General features: G+C 41.1%; 1 protein-coding gene across 1 annotated transcript in view; it reads right to left on the bottom strand.

Moving 5' to 3' along the window:
- Window positions 1–14,267, bottom strand: part of rttn (rotatin) — a 62,648-nt gene extending 48,381 nt beyond the window's left edge. Inside the window, exons 1-11 of the mRNA XM_034298235.2 lie at window positions 14,092–14,267; window positions 11,000–11,187; window positions 9,724–9,907; window positions 9,466–9,546; window positions 5,914–6,004; window positions 5,673–5,787; window positions 3,241–3,388; window positions 2,761–2,926; window positions 2,136–2,287; window positions 1,852–1,970; window positions 1,322–1,492 (exon numbers count right to left, since the gene is read on the bottom strand). Coding sequence (XP_034154126.2) covers window positions 1,322–1,492; window positions 1,852–1,970; window positions 2,136–2,287; window positions 2,761–2,926; window positions 3,241–3,388; window positions 5,673–5,787; window positions 5,914–6,004; window positions 9,466–9,546; window positions 9,724–9,907; window positions 11,000–11,187; window positions 14,092–14,122 — 1,446 coding nt within the window. The 5' untranslated portion in view covers window positions 14,123–14,267. The remainder of the gene's footprint in view (window positions 1–1,321; window positions 1,493–1,851; window positions 1,971–2,135; window positions 2,288–2,760; window positions 2,927–3,240; window positions 3,389–5,672; window positions 5,788–5,913; window positions 6,005–9,465; window positions 9,547–9,723; window positions 9,908–10,999; window positions 11,188–14,091) is intronic.
- Window positions 14,268–16,285: the final 2,018 nt, after the last annotated feature.

Below are 16,285 nucleotides of genomic sequence, written 5' to 3'. Positions count from 1 at the left end.
ATCTGCAAACGATTTTTGCATGTTTTTGCATTGAGTATGATGTGTTGTTTTACCATCACCTGGAAAACGGTTCACACAACACCATAAAAAAAACAAACAAAAAAAAAAACCAGCAACAGCAACAGTCAATTTGTCAAATTTTCCTAAACAATTAGGGTGAAAAATCAAAGTTGGCAATACATCCGAGTCATAAAAAGCCACCATCTCTTCATACTAAATCTCTCCAACTATACAAATACCACTCTCGCTGTCAGAACAGCCAGGGTTAAAGAGCTGCAGACAAGTCGTGACCAGCCATTCAACCCCAAGCAGAATTTACACGTTTGATCATCATTCGTGCAATTAATAAGGGAGCTAAAAATGATCTGAATTTAGAAAATGCATTTTCTTCTCCCAATATGACTCTTTCACCCTCACACAAGCATTATCAACTGTTTGGAAGTTGCTGGCAAGTTGACATGATGTGAGCTGTCTACCACATCAATAAAAGTTTTTATATCACAGCACTGTGGAAATCTTAAAACTGATTGGTCGAAAGGTGTCTATTCATTTTCTATAATAGCAGCTCGGACAGTTGTGTCGACTTGTTGCTTAGCCGAGGAAACATTTATCCAGTGTCAGCTGCTTGTAACCATCAGTAAGTTTTCTGATACGGGAACGTCTTCGGGACAGAGGATTTTACGCTTTTTTGGTTTCTCCGTAACATTACAAGCTGAATTTTTTTGTCTTATTAACTTCAAAAGAGAGGAAAAAAGAGTCTGGTGAGGGAATGAGTGTTTACAGCATCTATAACGTAAGTGATAACAGGAACTACCTTGTATTGTGGATGTTCTACGAAATTAAATATAACTATATATGGGAAAAAATGACGACTTGTCATTCATTAATATATTTAAAAATGTAATCGGTGGCAAATTGCTGTGGTATAACACACAGAACACTTCAGGATGTGCTGCTCTTTGGAAATAAGCAACCTCGGGATATTAATGATGTCCACTTCATGCACATCATGCAGAAATCAAGATGACACCGAAACAAAAAATGACTGCTATGAGGGAAAAAAAAAATAATAAAGTGAATGAGGCGTGGCGTCTGTAGCTGTCAATCCCAGTTGAAAATATTTCATCTTGCGCATTAAACTTACAAGGACAGCACTGCAAAGTTTGTGCACCCTTTTTCTGTGAAATATATAAAAGCAGCTTTACTATGAAAACTCCATGGACTTGCAGTAAAAACTTTCCCACCCTGCGGTATGTATGTGTATCAGGACACAGCCATGCATTAATTATTAACAGGCGTTATTAATTATACGCCTTCTCACCTTCTCCACAGGTAGGAGGGTTTGCAGAAGGCGAATCGTGAAGACAGAAGTGCCCGTGTAGGACATGCGGTGGTGAATCAGAGTTGAGTCAGATTCCTCTGATGATGCCACGTGACAGTGATGGCACATGATGTCTCCCAGCTTTTCCATACACTCCAGCAGCTTCTCTCTCTGTGGGGGGAAAAAAAGACTCAGTTGCTAAGTGCCTTTATTCTGTTCAAGTCAATGCTGACAGAAAACCAGCAGGGGGCAGCAACACATTTCAAAGTGAGTTTTAGTGGCTGCGAGCACTGTTTTGCAAAAGGGTATTAAAAATAAATGAAGGAAAGGTTGGAGCCTTGCAGAAAAATCTATTCAGCACTATTTTGAGTGTACTGTGAACCGAGAGGTGCGATATAATACAAAAATGCTTTCAAAATGAACATACGAAGCTTAATATTACTTAATCAAAAGTATAATTTAAGCAAACGAGACACCTTGACATTATCTGTGACTCACTCTTTTAATATGAACAAATTTGAAACACTTGCCAGTTCATTTGCAGTGATGCTGCACTCTTCCCACAGCTCATGCGGGGACACGATGACCCTTAGCAACGCGAGGATATCCGACAACAGCTCCAGCGCCTTCTGGAAAACCTTCATCTTCTCTGAGACATCCACAAGGAGACACAAGAGAGCAGGATGAGTAGTTGAAGCGGGGAAGGAACATATCTGGAGCTGAAGTTGGAGGACTCTCACTTTTCCCGAGGAGCTTAAAAAAAGAACGAGAAACATCTGGAGGCTCTCAGAGTAAAGTGAGAGCAAACTCTCACCTGTCCTGAGGAGAGGAAGTGTGTGCTGTAGGGTCTCCATGCAAAATCTGGCCATGTTCCACTGATGCACCCGGAGCTCCGGCGGATCCTCGCCATCCGGCTCCAGGTTGGGCCCGGGGGGAAATTCTCTCTGAGAGCTGCCGCTGCTGCTGCTGTGCACACGGAGTCAAAGAGAATCTGTAATCAGCTGCTATAGGCACGGTGTTAAAAATCGCAGCCGGATTCTGTATTATTTTTTGAAAACAAAACAAACCAAAGCTGTAATGAATTATTTCACTTTGCTTTATACGAAAACTTTGGATTTAGTCTTGGAGAAGGTGTGACACTCATCCTTGATTTCCTTGTCACTGTAAAAATTTTTCTTCCACCGAGATGGAACACGCTAGATTAATATAATGCTGTAATTTCTAGAGCCGTAATAATCATATACTGGATCTTTTTTATTTTTTTTTTGAGAGTTGTTTACTTTATTTTAGACCAGCTGGAACAGAGCTGCTTAGCTCTGTCCCCTTTCTATAAAAGACCCCATTACAAACTGCAATTGTGTTGCAGCATCAACCTGGAGAAATGATCACATTAGTCAGTATAAAATAATACGACAATAGTACAATGATTTATTAGGAACCTGGTGGAGGCGGCATCGCCGTCCTGTCCGTCCCCTCGGACTCTCATACCAGGACGTCCTAGAGCAGAAGGGCGGGGGGACAAATCTTCCGGGGTTGAAACCCCTGACCTCTGGGTCCCTCTGGCCTCCTGAGGATACGACGTCGAGGAGTTCTGAGAGAGTGGATCTATAAAGAACAGATAGAAAAAAAATTCTGTCCCATTCAGAAAGCAGCTTTTTTGTAAGGATACTTAATTTGGACAAATAGAAGTATGTGTCCTTCTAGGATTTATTTAAAAATGAGAAATCAACACATCGTATTAGTAAAAACCAGTAAACCTACTATATTTTCACCAACATTATCAGCAATTGGAATAGCTACCTATTATAAGGATTGGTGACAAAAATTTCATAGCAGTCAGGTAATAAGAAATGTACTAATAAGTGAGAAAACCGTTGCAGAGTTGTGGAGAGGTGTGTGTTAAGTCGGGTGTGTTATACCGTGCTTGGCTGAGCAGAAGCTGGCATCTCTGTGGAAGCGCAGCCGACTTTTCAGGTTTCCACAGAGCTGCTGAAGGCAGGCCAGAGCGTGGAGAGCCAACGAGCTGGAATCATTCTCTGATCTCACACTGAGAAGCTGCACCAGATTCTGGGGAGAAGAAAATGAAAAAAATATGTCTAGTAGTAATAAACCAAGTAAATCAATATTCCAGCAGCTCCTTTCACTGCATAACCCGTAACCCTCATACCCCTGCTGCAGCGTTCTATAGCATTTACAGTCGTCCTATTTAAAATGGCAAGCTGTAAGCAGAAAACCATCATACTGGATTCCTAGCCAACAGGTGCAGATTCTGTGCCTGTCAATCAGTGTGGAGGTGTGGCTTCTGTGACTGTCAATCAGTGTGGAGGTGTGGCTTCTGTGACTGTCAATCAGTGTGGAGGTGTGGCTTCTGTGACTGTCAATCAGTGTGGAGGTGTGGCTTCTGTGACTGTCAATCAGTGTGGAGGTGTGGCTTTTGTGCCTGTCAGTCAGGGTGGGGTTGTGGCTTCTGTGCCTGTAAGTCACTGTGGAGGTGTGGCTTCTGTCCCTGTAAGTCACTGTGGAGGTGTGGCTTCTGTCCCTGTAAGTCACTGTGGAGGTGTGGCTTCTGTGCCTGTCAGTCACTGTGGAGGTGTGGCTTCTGTGACCGTCAATCAGTGTGGAGGTGTGGCTACTGTGACTGTCAATCAGTGTGGAGGTGTGGCTTCTGTGCCTGTAAGTCACTGTGGAGGTGTGGCTTCTGTGCCTGTAAGTCACTGTGGAGGTGTGGCTTCTGTGCCTGTCAGTCAGGGTGGAGGTGTGGCTTCTGTGCCTGTCAGTCAGGGTGGAGGTGTGGCTTCTGTGCCTGTCAGTCAGGGTGGAGGTGTGGCTTCTGTGCCTGTAAGTCACTGTGGAGGTGTGGCTTCTGTGCCTGTCAGTCAGGGTGGAGGTGTGGCCTCTGTGCCTGTAAGTCACTGTGGAGGTGTGGCTTCTGTGCCTGTCAGTCAGGGTGGAGGTGTGGCCTCTGTGCCTGTAAGTCACTGTGGAGGTGTGGCTTCTGTGCCTGTCAGTCACTGTGGAGGTGTGGCTTCTGTGCCTGTCAGTCACTGTGGAGGTGTGGCTTCTGTGCCTGTAAGTCACTGTGGAGGTGTGGCTTCTGTGCCTGTCAGTCAGGGTGGAGGTGTGGCTTCTGTGCCTGTCAGTCAGGGTGGAGGTGTGGCTTCTGTGCCTGTAAGTCACTGTGGAGGTGTGGCTTCTGTGCCTGTCAGTCAGGGTGGAGGTGTGGCCTCTGTGCCTGTAAGTCACTGTGGAGGTGTGGCTTCTGTGCCTGTCAGTCACTGTGGAGGTGTGGCTTCTGTGCCTGTCAGTCACTGTGGAGGTGTGGCTTCTGTGCCTGTAAGTCACTGTGGAGGTGTGGCTTCTGTGCCTGTCAGTCAGGGTGGAGGTGTGGCTTCTGTGCCTGTCAGTCAGGGTGGAGGTGTGGCTTCTGTGCCTGTCAGTCAGGGTGGAGGTGTGGCTTCTGTGCCTGTCAGTCACTGTGGAGGTGTGGCTTCTGTGCCTATCAGTCACTGTGGAGGTGTGGCTTCTGTGCCTGTCAGTCAGGGTGGAGGTGTGGCTTCTGTGCCTGTCAGTCAGGGTGGGGTTGTGGCTTCTGTGCCTGTCAGTCACTGTGGAGGTGTGGCTTCTGTCCCTGTAAGTCACTGTGGAGGTGTGGCTTCTGTGCCTGTCAGTCAGGGTGGAGGTGTGGCTTCTGTGCCTGTCAGTCACTGTGGAGGTGTGGCTTCTGTGCCTGTCAGTCAGGGTGGAGGTGTGGCTTCTGTGTCTCTCAGTCTCTGTGGTTCCTGTGCCTCTAAGTCCCAGTGACGGAGGTCTGGCCCCTATACATTGAGCCCAAGTAAAGGAAGTGTGGTGTAAGTGGCAGTCAGTCCAAGTAAAGGAGGCATGGTCTCTGCATCTGTCAGTCCTAGTGAAGGAAGTGTGGCCTCTATGCATGTCAGGAGGCGTGACTTCATTACCAGTCAGTCCAGTGAGGAAAGCACGGCTTCAGTATACATCTGTCGAGCAAAGAAGTCATGGACTCTATGCATGTCAGTTCAATTAAAGAGGTGTGGCCTATACATTTGACAGTACTAATAAAGGCAGTGTGGTCTTTATGCATGTCAGTTCAATTAAAGAGGTGTGGCCTCCGCATTTGACAGTAGTAATAAAGGCAGTGTGGTCTTTATGCATGTCAGGAGGCATGACCTCTGTAGCTGTCAGTGCCAGGAGAGAAAGCATGGCCTCACTGCCAATCAATCTGCAATGAAGGACATTTTGCATGCTAAGCCCTATAAGGGAGATGTGGCCTCTGTACCCCTAAATTCCAGTAAACATTTGAATTTTATTTAAAACATTATGCATGATAACAACCTACTTGCACTATACTTGGCCGCTGCAGGAATATTTCTGCTGGAAAGTCCTGCATGATGACGTCTCGCAGAAGCTCGCAGGTGGTCCGCACTAAGTCTGGATTATCGCTTCTCAAAGAGCTGTACATTAAACAAGGAAGAGGTCAGACATTTCAAACATGATCCTCGATTGTTCTAATAAGTGATAATAAGAGGTGATTTATTCTGTACAGTATGACAGTAATGATGAGCTCAGAGCACACACACCTTTCATTCGATGATAATATGTGTCTGTCAGTTGCAGTCAAAGACAACCAAGGAAAAACTGAAAACGTTAAGCATCTTACAGAGGTGTTCGCTGCAAAGCACAGGACAGACAGATAGATTACAGTACTTTTAAAAAAAATAGATATACACACTTTGAATACTGTTCTAGGATTCTAGGTTGTGTGAGGTGGCTCGACATGAAGCGGAGTTTCTGTTAGCACCCCAATGTTGATTATTTTCCAATAACTGCACATCCTGAAGTGTTTTATTCCTTAGTTTGATCCCTCTTCCAATTTTTTTATTTATTAATTAAAAACATCATATATTTTATCTATTTATAGTTGTGAAAAAGCCACAAAACTTACCTTATAACACCTATAAACACTATCCTCTCTTTTTTCCCCCTTTATATAGTTAATAAGCAAAAAAATGCAGTTATTGAGAAACCACATACCCCTCTGTAATGAAAACATAGTTAGCACTTTACCTCTGACTGTTACTTTACCAGGTTTACCAGTGCTAACATTGGAGACTCCTTCCAAAAATGCTAAAGAAACTAAACAATTTAGATTCCTCAATTAATTAAACATAAACAATTAACAATTAGAGATAATTAGAGATAATGCTGAGCATAGCTAAAGTTAGCTAGTTGGCAAATGTTACACATCTGTGATTACTGGTTAGTACATTAAAACATTCATATGCAAATCTGATATGATGAAAACACATTACACATGAAGTCCTAGAGCTCATAGCAGAACTCTTACAAATGGTAAGCTGGCTACTTGACTGAATCATAAACAGACTTGGAGCTAATGCAATGCTACTACAACAGCAGGCCTAAAGAATGAGGCTAAATATATGAGAAAACTATGGGTTCTCACAAAACTGTCTCACAAAAAAAGAGGTTCATCCACATTTACAGTGAAAGTCACCCTGCATGTAAACATCATCAAAAGAAGCCTCCTGTCTCAGCCTGAAACTGAAGATGTACCATGGCAAATGCCACAGTACAAACACTTCTGAACTGCACACAAGAGTAAATAATAGATAAGGTGCAGAAAACAGTAGTGGTGATAGATCTGGCAATCCCAAGTAACTGTGACATCCAAAGGGAGAGGCTGGAGAAATATCAGCGACTGAAAGACGAACCAGGGAGAACGTGGAAGGTTAAAACCAAGGATAGCTCAGTGCTGATGTGAAAGAGGGGCTTCAACAGATTCCAGGAATAACACCATGCACCAGTTCGGAAGAGTACAGGCAGTGCAAGGACCTGCAAAAATATGGCACCGCACCCTTAAAGAGAAATGGCTAATCTCATATAAAAAAAATGTAACAAAAGCATACACGTAAAGTGTACTGATCAAAAGTAATAATCTGTTTCTAAGTCATTCATTCAGTCATCTTCAGTAAGCTCTTTTTCATGGTCAGAGTGGATCAGGTGGATCAGGATTCTGTCCTGGGAACACTGGGCGTGAGGCAGGAATACAATAGGAGGAAACCAGAGAACCCAGAGGAAACCCACAGAGACACATCGAGAACATGCACACAGAGTAACCAGAGCTTAAGATCGAACTGGAGACCCTGGAGCTGAAATGCAACAAAGCCTGGGTTTGCCTTAAATGTGTGTCTAGAATGATGTACTGAGGGCAGGGCTTACTTGATTTGTATTAGACATTCTCTCATACATAATTCAGCATTAGTAGTGAGTGGGGTGACAGTTTATCCTGTTCACCTGATATAATTCTTCTTAAGGTATAGATTTTGCCCACATCTTTATATGAAAAAACTCGTCTACTTGTTTCGCCTACTCGTTTATACACATCTACTCTCTGCAAAGGCTGCACACTGCTATACTAGTCCTTTTTTTTCCCCTCTCACAGACACTCCCTCTCACAACAACATGATTGAATGGAAAATCATCCTCAAAAATATCTTTCAGTTAGGGGGATTTGATCTTTTTGTTTCCTTTGGGCTTTTTTGTTATGTAAAAAAGGATGAGAAAAGATTTTCTAAATCAATCTTTTTCGTTTTTAAATGGCTGATTAATGCCGTGATATTTCAGGCTATGCTGTGTAGTGCACAGTCTTGAACACTGTGCAGCTGACCTGAGGAGGGGACAAGAACATTTATTTGCTGAATTTTAGAAATGTAATGTCTATATTAAACGGGAAACTATGGCACAGTAAAAATGATGGCGCTGTTATATTTAGAGGTGTATTGTGGAAATAGCTGGGAGAGAAGAATGATTAGAAACTGGCCAACTGTAATCAGTGGTCTGGATATTCTGTCTGTTCTGCTTTTGAGTCCAGGAAGCAAACTTCACAAAGGTTTTTAACACATTTTCATTACACCGTTTCCATTATTCTTATTTAGTGAACGGAAACTTAGTGTGCTATAGGGTGATGCCAGGCCTACCATTAAAGTACCACTAATCCCCGATCAGTTCCGCACCACGGACACGCACATTTGCAAGGCGGATTCCGGAGTCAAGCCTCCACAGCTGACTGACACTAATATTGATAAGTCTCTCTGACTGGAAATCAAGGCAAGGAAGAATAAAAACCATGCACACCATCAGTACAGAGACACGCTGTTTGCTTTATGTCATGCAGCAACTCTGTTCACTCTATTTCCCTGCAGACTCGCCCGAGGAAGTGCGCCCGAGGCCTACCTGTCCTGTGCTGAACCTTGAACGCTGCTGCATGCTTTGAACAAACCTCACTGAAGACCATCACTGAAATTCGCCACCTGTCACTGACACTCTCACGAAGCCACCTCTCACGTCCTAAAGCTCCTCCAGGGCTTTTACTGTGTCACACATGAAACACCACTTTCTTTGATTTTTGTCTCTTTAAAAAGAGTTTAAAATTCTCTCTAGAAGATTTCAAGTAATGCTGCACGCACAGGAATACGAAATCTTTATGACAATATCATTTATATTGGCACACTACATGATGGGACTAGTTTACATGTCGTTATAACCACCATAACTGTAATAGAAACACGTAAGTGTCACTGCTGGGGGGTGGACAGTGTCCTGTGCTCAGAAACAACTGATAGAAATTACTGTGAAAAAAATGAAAGAAATCACTTTTAGTTTCTAACTATATAGCCACAAGCTAGACCAACATCGTACATGTACAAAGTGGCCTATATGGTAGGATTATCTGATAAAATGGAGAATGGATGTGTATATAATGAATAAAGCACTTGGGGAGGTTTTGTTCCAGGAAAATAATCAACAATAGATTAGTGTAATGCGAAGCATCAGTGATGCGAAGCATGAGTGTTACACCCCAAAATCGATTATTTTCCTATAAAAGCATATTTCAAAGTATTTTATTCCTTTTACACCACAGCAATTTAATAAATCTAGAAAGAAAATTATAATTTATTTTATGAAGGCACAATATTTATACATTAAGAGTTGCATTTAATGTTGTAGAACATCCATGAAACAATTTAGTTCTATATTCTAATCAAATATCCTCATTTTATGAGTTATTATGAGATTTTTCATATTGACAGATTTTTTATGAGGGCACGTACCTGATACACTGGGAGGTGGCGCAGCATCTGTTTGGCTCGGTGCATTTTGCTGGAAATATCCTCTAACTGACATCTCCTCCACTGAGAATATTAAACAACAGCTTCAGTGAGGAGCCATAAATCAATTTTATACTGGCATGGTGAATGAGAGATGCCGCTGGTCCTCTTTGTTAGGGTGGTGCTCTTGGAGGACGTTCTTTTATGCCGTGCTGCAAATCAACATAATGTCACACGCTGTGTCGTGCATTAGAAGCTTACCAGGCTGAAAATCGGAGCTCAATGGCTGGTCAGAGCAAGTGCTCTGCGGGTAAATATGAAGATGGAAGAGCTGGTCGAGGATCGTCTCTGTGATATTTCGAAGCTGGGGGTCAATGTTGGACAGGAGCTGTGTAAGAAAGTCCACTCCGCCTACATCTCTCAACATAAAGGCTCCGGTTGGATGCTTTAACGTACAAGAGAAAAGACATAAATCAAAAGATAGCAGGGCAGACTGAGTGTCTGTCGATCTATTCTTATCAGTCAAGATTTAAATATTACATAAAATCAACTCAATTTTAAATACATGACTGTATAGTGATGATGCATTGACTGTACATCACACATTGTGATTGGTTATGTACAAGGAGCATGACATTGTTTTACAGCAGAAAGTTATAAGGAGCATGGTAATAAAATATTTCAGATGTGTGTATGATACCAAACCTGTGTGTTTCGTTAAATACTCTAATGAGCCCACTTAATTGACAGCCTCCCAGCTGGCCACAACACTCAGGCAGAACAGCACAAGCAGGAATAATCAGGATTGTTCAAGCTTGCACCTACAGAGTGTGTAATCCAGGAATTCATAAACCTTTTGCGTAAACAACCCCAAATGGATATTATGAATTTTCTGCCAGATTTATAATTTATTCTAGATTTATAATTTAGGACTTCATATTCAATAAAACTTTTGGAATTTTCGTGATGTTTTTCTTGACCTCTTTTGCTCCACTGAGTGAAAGTCAAGGGGAAAGCGAGTGTAGAGGGACAGTGGAATGTATCCATTTTTATTGCTGAACTCTTACGCTAATACAGCGTGTCACAATAGTAAAAAAAATCATTGGGAAACATCAGTAAGTGAATTTGCTAAAGTCGGTTTAAAGCGATGCTTCGGTGAGAAAAAACGGTGCATCATTTCCTTTCTTCCTCAGAGGGAGGAGCTACAAAGTACGAAAGGGAAGCAAGGAAAGGAAAACAAAGATGTTCATTTAAAGAAACGAGAAACATCCAAAGCAATGTGGCAGGGATGAGTGACATCATCTTTGTGATTGGTAAGGCTAAGTCAAATGAAAGCCTTACTCGAGAATAGCTCCGCCCACTTTCATTGAAAAGTGGAGTGATTCCGGTGGAATTCACGTACACTTTGGAAAGTTGCGATTATTCGTTTTATTAAAATACACTAGGGTCCAAAAATCTGAGTGCATTACAAATACACACTGGCAGATTTTAGGTCCAGGTTGTAGTGTAGTTTGTGTGATAATTTGTGCTACAGTACCGTAGCGAGTGTGTTAATGAGCTGCAGCACTTCCTCCTGCAGCGGGACTTCAGGGAAGTTAAACCAGTGCAGCAGGTTGATGAAGAGCTGTCGCTCCTGAACAAGATCAGACGGGGAGACGAGACTGAGCTGGAGCTTGGAGACAATGTTCCTCAGGGAGCGAACTCGGATCTCCACTAACGAGTGAGCTGGGGAAAGAAAAACAATAATAACAACAGCAACAAAAATCCACTGAACATGCCCTGGAGGAAGATCACCTAACATGACGTCCAGACTGTTACACGGGCATTTCACACTCATGCATGGACTGAAAGACTGCCTATCCTTAAAGCAAACCTCCACCCCGAAACACACTGAATATGTTTATATTGAAATATGTCTGATGTGCTTACCAGTTCTGGTGCTATATTTTCATAATTTCTGTGAGAAGTTAGCGGTTGTCTGTTGCACTGATGTTACAGGAGGACACTGCTTTAAAAAAATCTCTCTCTCTCTCTCTCTCTCTCTCTCTCTCTCTCTCTCTCTCTCTGACGAGCTACAAACGCTACTCCTGAGATACCAGTGATCCTGACCCCTTCTGCTCTCCGGACCTGCCTGATTGATTCCCTGATGCCCTACTTCTGGTTGGATTTCTCATCACTTGGAAACCTCTCGCAGCTGCTGAGGACGACCCCACGTGAACAGCCTAAAGATACATGAGATTACTGTGGATGGTACCACTTAGAAATCACAAAGATGGCTTTGGACTGCAGTTGATATGAACAGTTTTACTACAACGGCTTAGGACTACAATTGCTATGATAGCTTTAGGACTGCATTTACCACAAACAGTTTTGCACACAGGTCTCCGTCAGTGAACTGTTGATAACTTTAAAGAAAAAAAAAAACCCAAAAAAAAAAACCACAACTTCATGTGAAAACTATAACGAAATTTCCTGGTTACACAATTTGACCATGTAGTACACAGTTATAGAAGGGAATTATTTATAATTGTACTACCCGTTAACACCCAGACGAGGATGGGCCCCCTTTTGTGTCTGGTTCCTCTCAAAGTTTCTTCCTCATGTCATCTCAGGGAGTTTTTCCTTGCCACTGTCACCTCTGACTTGCTCATTAGGGATAAATTCATAAATTTAAAATGTACATCCTGAATTTATATATTTCTGTAAAGCTGTTTTGTGACAATGTCCACTGGTAAAAGCGCTATACACTTAAAATAGAATTGAACTGAATATTAATGAGAACTCAAACATAGAAGCAGTGGAGAAAGCAAAAGCATTGCACTCAGTGGTCCAGAATGCAATGCAGCTATACATCGGAGACTCTATTCGGGTAGTTAGAGATATATGAGTTGACGAGCACAATGGCATTAACGACAGTATTCGCTTTGGAAGCTGAACTGTTTGAGCAAAGAGTACAGATGAGGAAGTGAGAGAACTGGACTGACTAAAGGATTAAAGCGCTGCTGCATCTTTCTCTTTACACAGAATGAAGCGAGGGTTAAATCCCACTGCGCCACTTTCAGCAGGAAGCTGAACAGCAGTGTAGGTGATGCAGGACACCAAAGTGAAAATATCTCATTAGGTCAGTTAAAGAAGTTTACACTAAAAAAAAAAATCAGCTCAGAATAAAATAAACCTTTTGCACGATTGAAGACCACATTTTGGCTACGTTTACATGCACATCAATATTCCGATATTAATCTGAATTTGGTAATATTCTAATTAGTATTGAGTCATGTAAATGCCACAATCTGATTGGCCGATTCTGATTCCACAAATTCCGATTCCCCTGGAATATGCCTGTTTTATTCAGACATTTGTTGCATGTAAACACCTTAATCAGAAAATCCACTGAAAGTTGATATATGCGCATGTTCAGTCCACAAGGAATTGTGGGTGCTAACAGATGCTTAGCTGAAGGCTATGTATTTAGGAATGGCAACTCAGGCTTCTTACAACAACCGTGTCTACAGGAATATTCCGATGCCTGGACATACATAAACATCGTATTCGGAATATGGCTGCAACCTGAATATAGACTTTAAACAGAATTTGATGTGCCTGTAAACGCAGCTACTGATTATAAACCTTGATATTACTATATGATATGACATCAAACGTCACTGAAAATGGACAATTTTTTCTCCTATTGAACTCCTTTGTACCTGCATTAGTAATGGCCCCCTGTGACATCGGCATGACACACAACCACTAACTTTATACAGGAATAATATAAAAAATAATAAATAATAATACAGCACCAACCAACAAATTAGCACCAGAATCACTATAAATATAAACATATTTAATATGTTTCAGGGTGGACTTTTCCTTTAAGGCTAATTTAGAAAGTATAAGTGATAGACTGTTTGGGATGGCAGAGGGAAAAGGGGGCGTTTTAATTAGCATATATTTGCATATTCATAGCTGCGGCTCCAATAGGATTTTCCCAGGATATCTGATCCGTTTTTAGACTTTAAATATCACAATAAATATATCTATTGTTCTAAATAAATTGTTTTTATGTTTTAAAAGTATCTTTTCAAACATATTTGAACATGTTTATCCTATATAAATATGAATTCGTTATTATTCCGCTGAACAACTTAGAGCTGATAGCTAACGGTAAGAAATCACCATGGCAACACCAAACTAGCTCAGAGCTCTATTCACTAGCTGGATAATGACAATATAATAACCCAATACAGGGATATTAAATTGGTATTTTAAAGCCAGGTGTAATTGTAAGTTTAGATATCATTATGGAAATCGCGTCTGTTAAGCGTTAAGAATAGATATACTGTAAGAATTGGTATACTGTAAAGGAAGCTAACAGCTAGCTATGGACATTAACTCCTTATCAAACTTTTCACTTCAGACACTTTAAAGTGTAGCACCGTGCACATAAATATAAGTTAGATGTCGATACTAGTTGTTCCCAAACAACAGACCTTCCAAGTATAAATTGTTTATTTAATAAATTATTTTTTTTAATCATTCGGAGCCCAAAAGCCCAAACTGTCAAACATACACGGCTAAAGTTGACTAGCTTAGTAGTTAACATTAGCCAGAACGCAGACGTCAACTTACCGAGTTTTTTAATGAGAGATGATACATCCATTTTAACTTTAACATTAGCTAATTACATAATCTTTTAAAACATTTCCCAGCTGTTCACGTTTTTAACGTCCTTTCATGTCGAACAGCACGAACGCGGCTTTGTTTTTAACCACGGCGCCAGTTTCGACTACTTCCGGCTCTGTGACAAACAGTAGAACTGGCTGTATCCTGAATGCCTCCATGACCCCTATATGTGTGCACTAAGTAGTACACAATACCGTAATGGTCTCTACACCCTACATAGTGCACTACGTGATAATTCGGGATTCAGGCACCGACATCGCTGCGACGGAGTGACAGCTACAAGACACGTGACGGGGCAGAGATGCGGTCAGGGCCATAATTTTTGGCACCCCTAAATTTTCCTAAGAACTTCTTTTAACTAACTAACTAACTAACTAAATAAATAAATAAATAAATAAATAACCACCACCAACAACAATAATAATAACAATTATCGTTTTATTCTTACAAAAACACATGGAGCAAAAGTATTCACCCCTAACATGATCCAGATGAATGCAAGTAAAATTATAGTCCTTGAAAATAATAATTACTTAGTATTTACTGCTTATTAATTGCTCTTAGTATCCAAAACCTATTGCTGCCTTTCAGCAAAAATCCTGATGGTCGACTGATGGTTGATGATGGTTGTGGCAAGACTGCAGCAAACCTCTTCCCTGAAACACGTTAACTATGTTTTTACTGAAATGTTTGTGATGTGCTTAGCAATTCTGGTGCTTTGTTAGTTGGTGCTTCATAATTCCTGTGAGAAGTTAGAGGTTGACTGTTACACTGATGTTACAGGAGGACATTAAAAAAAAAATCTTAAGGCATAATGGTAAATTTCACTGTTAGCTTCTAAAAACAAAAGATCAAAAAAGAATCTCCTTTTCTCACTATTTTCCAGCGATGTTCAGCATCATTTTAATGAGAAATTGAACATACAGTAGAAGCAGTGGAGAAAGCAAAATCACTGCACTCAAAGTTACAGAATGCAATGCAGCTATACATCGGAGTTACACCACGGTGTGTGTTCCTGCACTGTATCCAGCGTTCCTAGGACAGACCCTGGGTCCAGCATGACCCTGAGCAGGATAAAGTGATTAATGAAAATGAATGAATGAATGAATGAATTGACACTTAATAATATTGTCATTAATATATTACACTGGTAATATATATCCCCCCTCACCAGGGACGGATTTAGTTATTTGGGGGCCCTAGGCAAAGTATAGGAATGGGGCCCTATTCCACACATTTCCCTCGATATTCCATTACAGCATGAGGTGGGGTTGGGGGAGACGGCTTGCACTGACACTTCTGAAATAACAGCGATATGAATCATTTCAGTGTTTTAACATCAATAATTACATTTTCAGCATACATTATTTAGCATTAATAATTAGAAAGATATATCATTTTAATCTTTAAGGGGCCCTTGGCTACTGGGGGCCCAAGATGGTTGCCTACCTTTGCTTTGTGCTAAGTCCGCCCCTGACTGGTCTAAAAATGAAAACCAAAATGAGATCAAAATGTTTTTAGTAATTAAGTGTACACCAGTTATGCTTATTGGTTTAAAACTCATAAATTGTTCACTTGAAATCTAAGAATCATTCATCTAAAATCTAGAGGCATTAGGAACCTGTATCAGCCCTACACACATCGGATAATTAAAAATATTGTTGTTAGCAGTTTTTCATTTCATAAGCTCTGTTAAAATTAAACAGCACACCTTTGGCATTTGCACTGTACATATATCAGTGATTAAAAATGGAGGCACTACATCAGTCTCTGATGGTTTACACACAGGGATTTGCCTTTATTGGAGATCAATACTGACATATCCTAGCAGATCTAAGAGGCTTTTATCAGACACAGTTACTGTAGTCATTTCTACATTAGTCATTTCTACATCAGTCAATATATCCAGATGTGTGTCAGATGTTGGCCTTTTAGGTAGATGAGGCTTATTTGGTGATATTTTAGACCTAATATAGTGAAATGTCAGTTTGTACTCAGTTTGAGTTCTTGTGAAGAGAACTTGTCTGTCATTTTAAGAGTAGATTTTTGTGTATGGTCTTTATGTTAATGCTGTAATTCTAGTTAGCACCTATTCCTAGCTCTACAGCTACTACTCACAATCACTTTATACTCTCATTAT

This window comes from Pangasianodon hypophthalmus, chromosome 22 (genome assembly GCF_027358585.1).
Source record: "Pangasianodon hypophthalmus isolate fPanHyp1 chromosome 22, fPanHyp1.pri, whole genome shotgun sequence".
Classification (NCBI taxonomy): domain Eukaryota; kingdom Metazoa; phylum Chordata; class Actinopteri; order Siluriformes; family Pangasiidae; genus Pangasianodon; species Pangasianodon hypophthalmus.
Note: the sequence above shows the minus strand (reverse complement) of the source record. Positions and strands in the feature narration are given on the sequence as shown.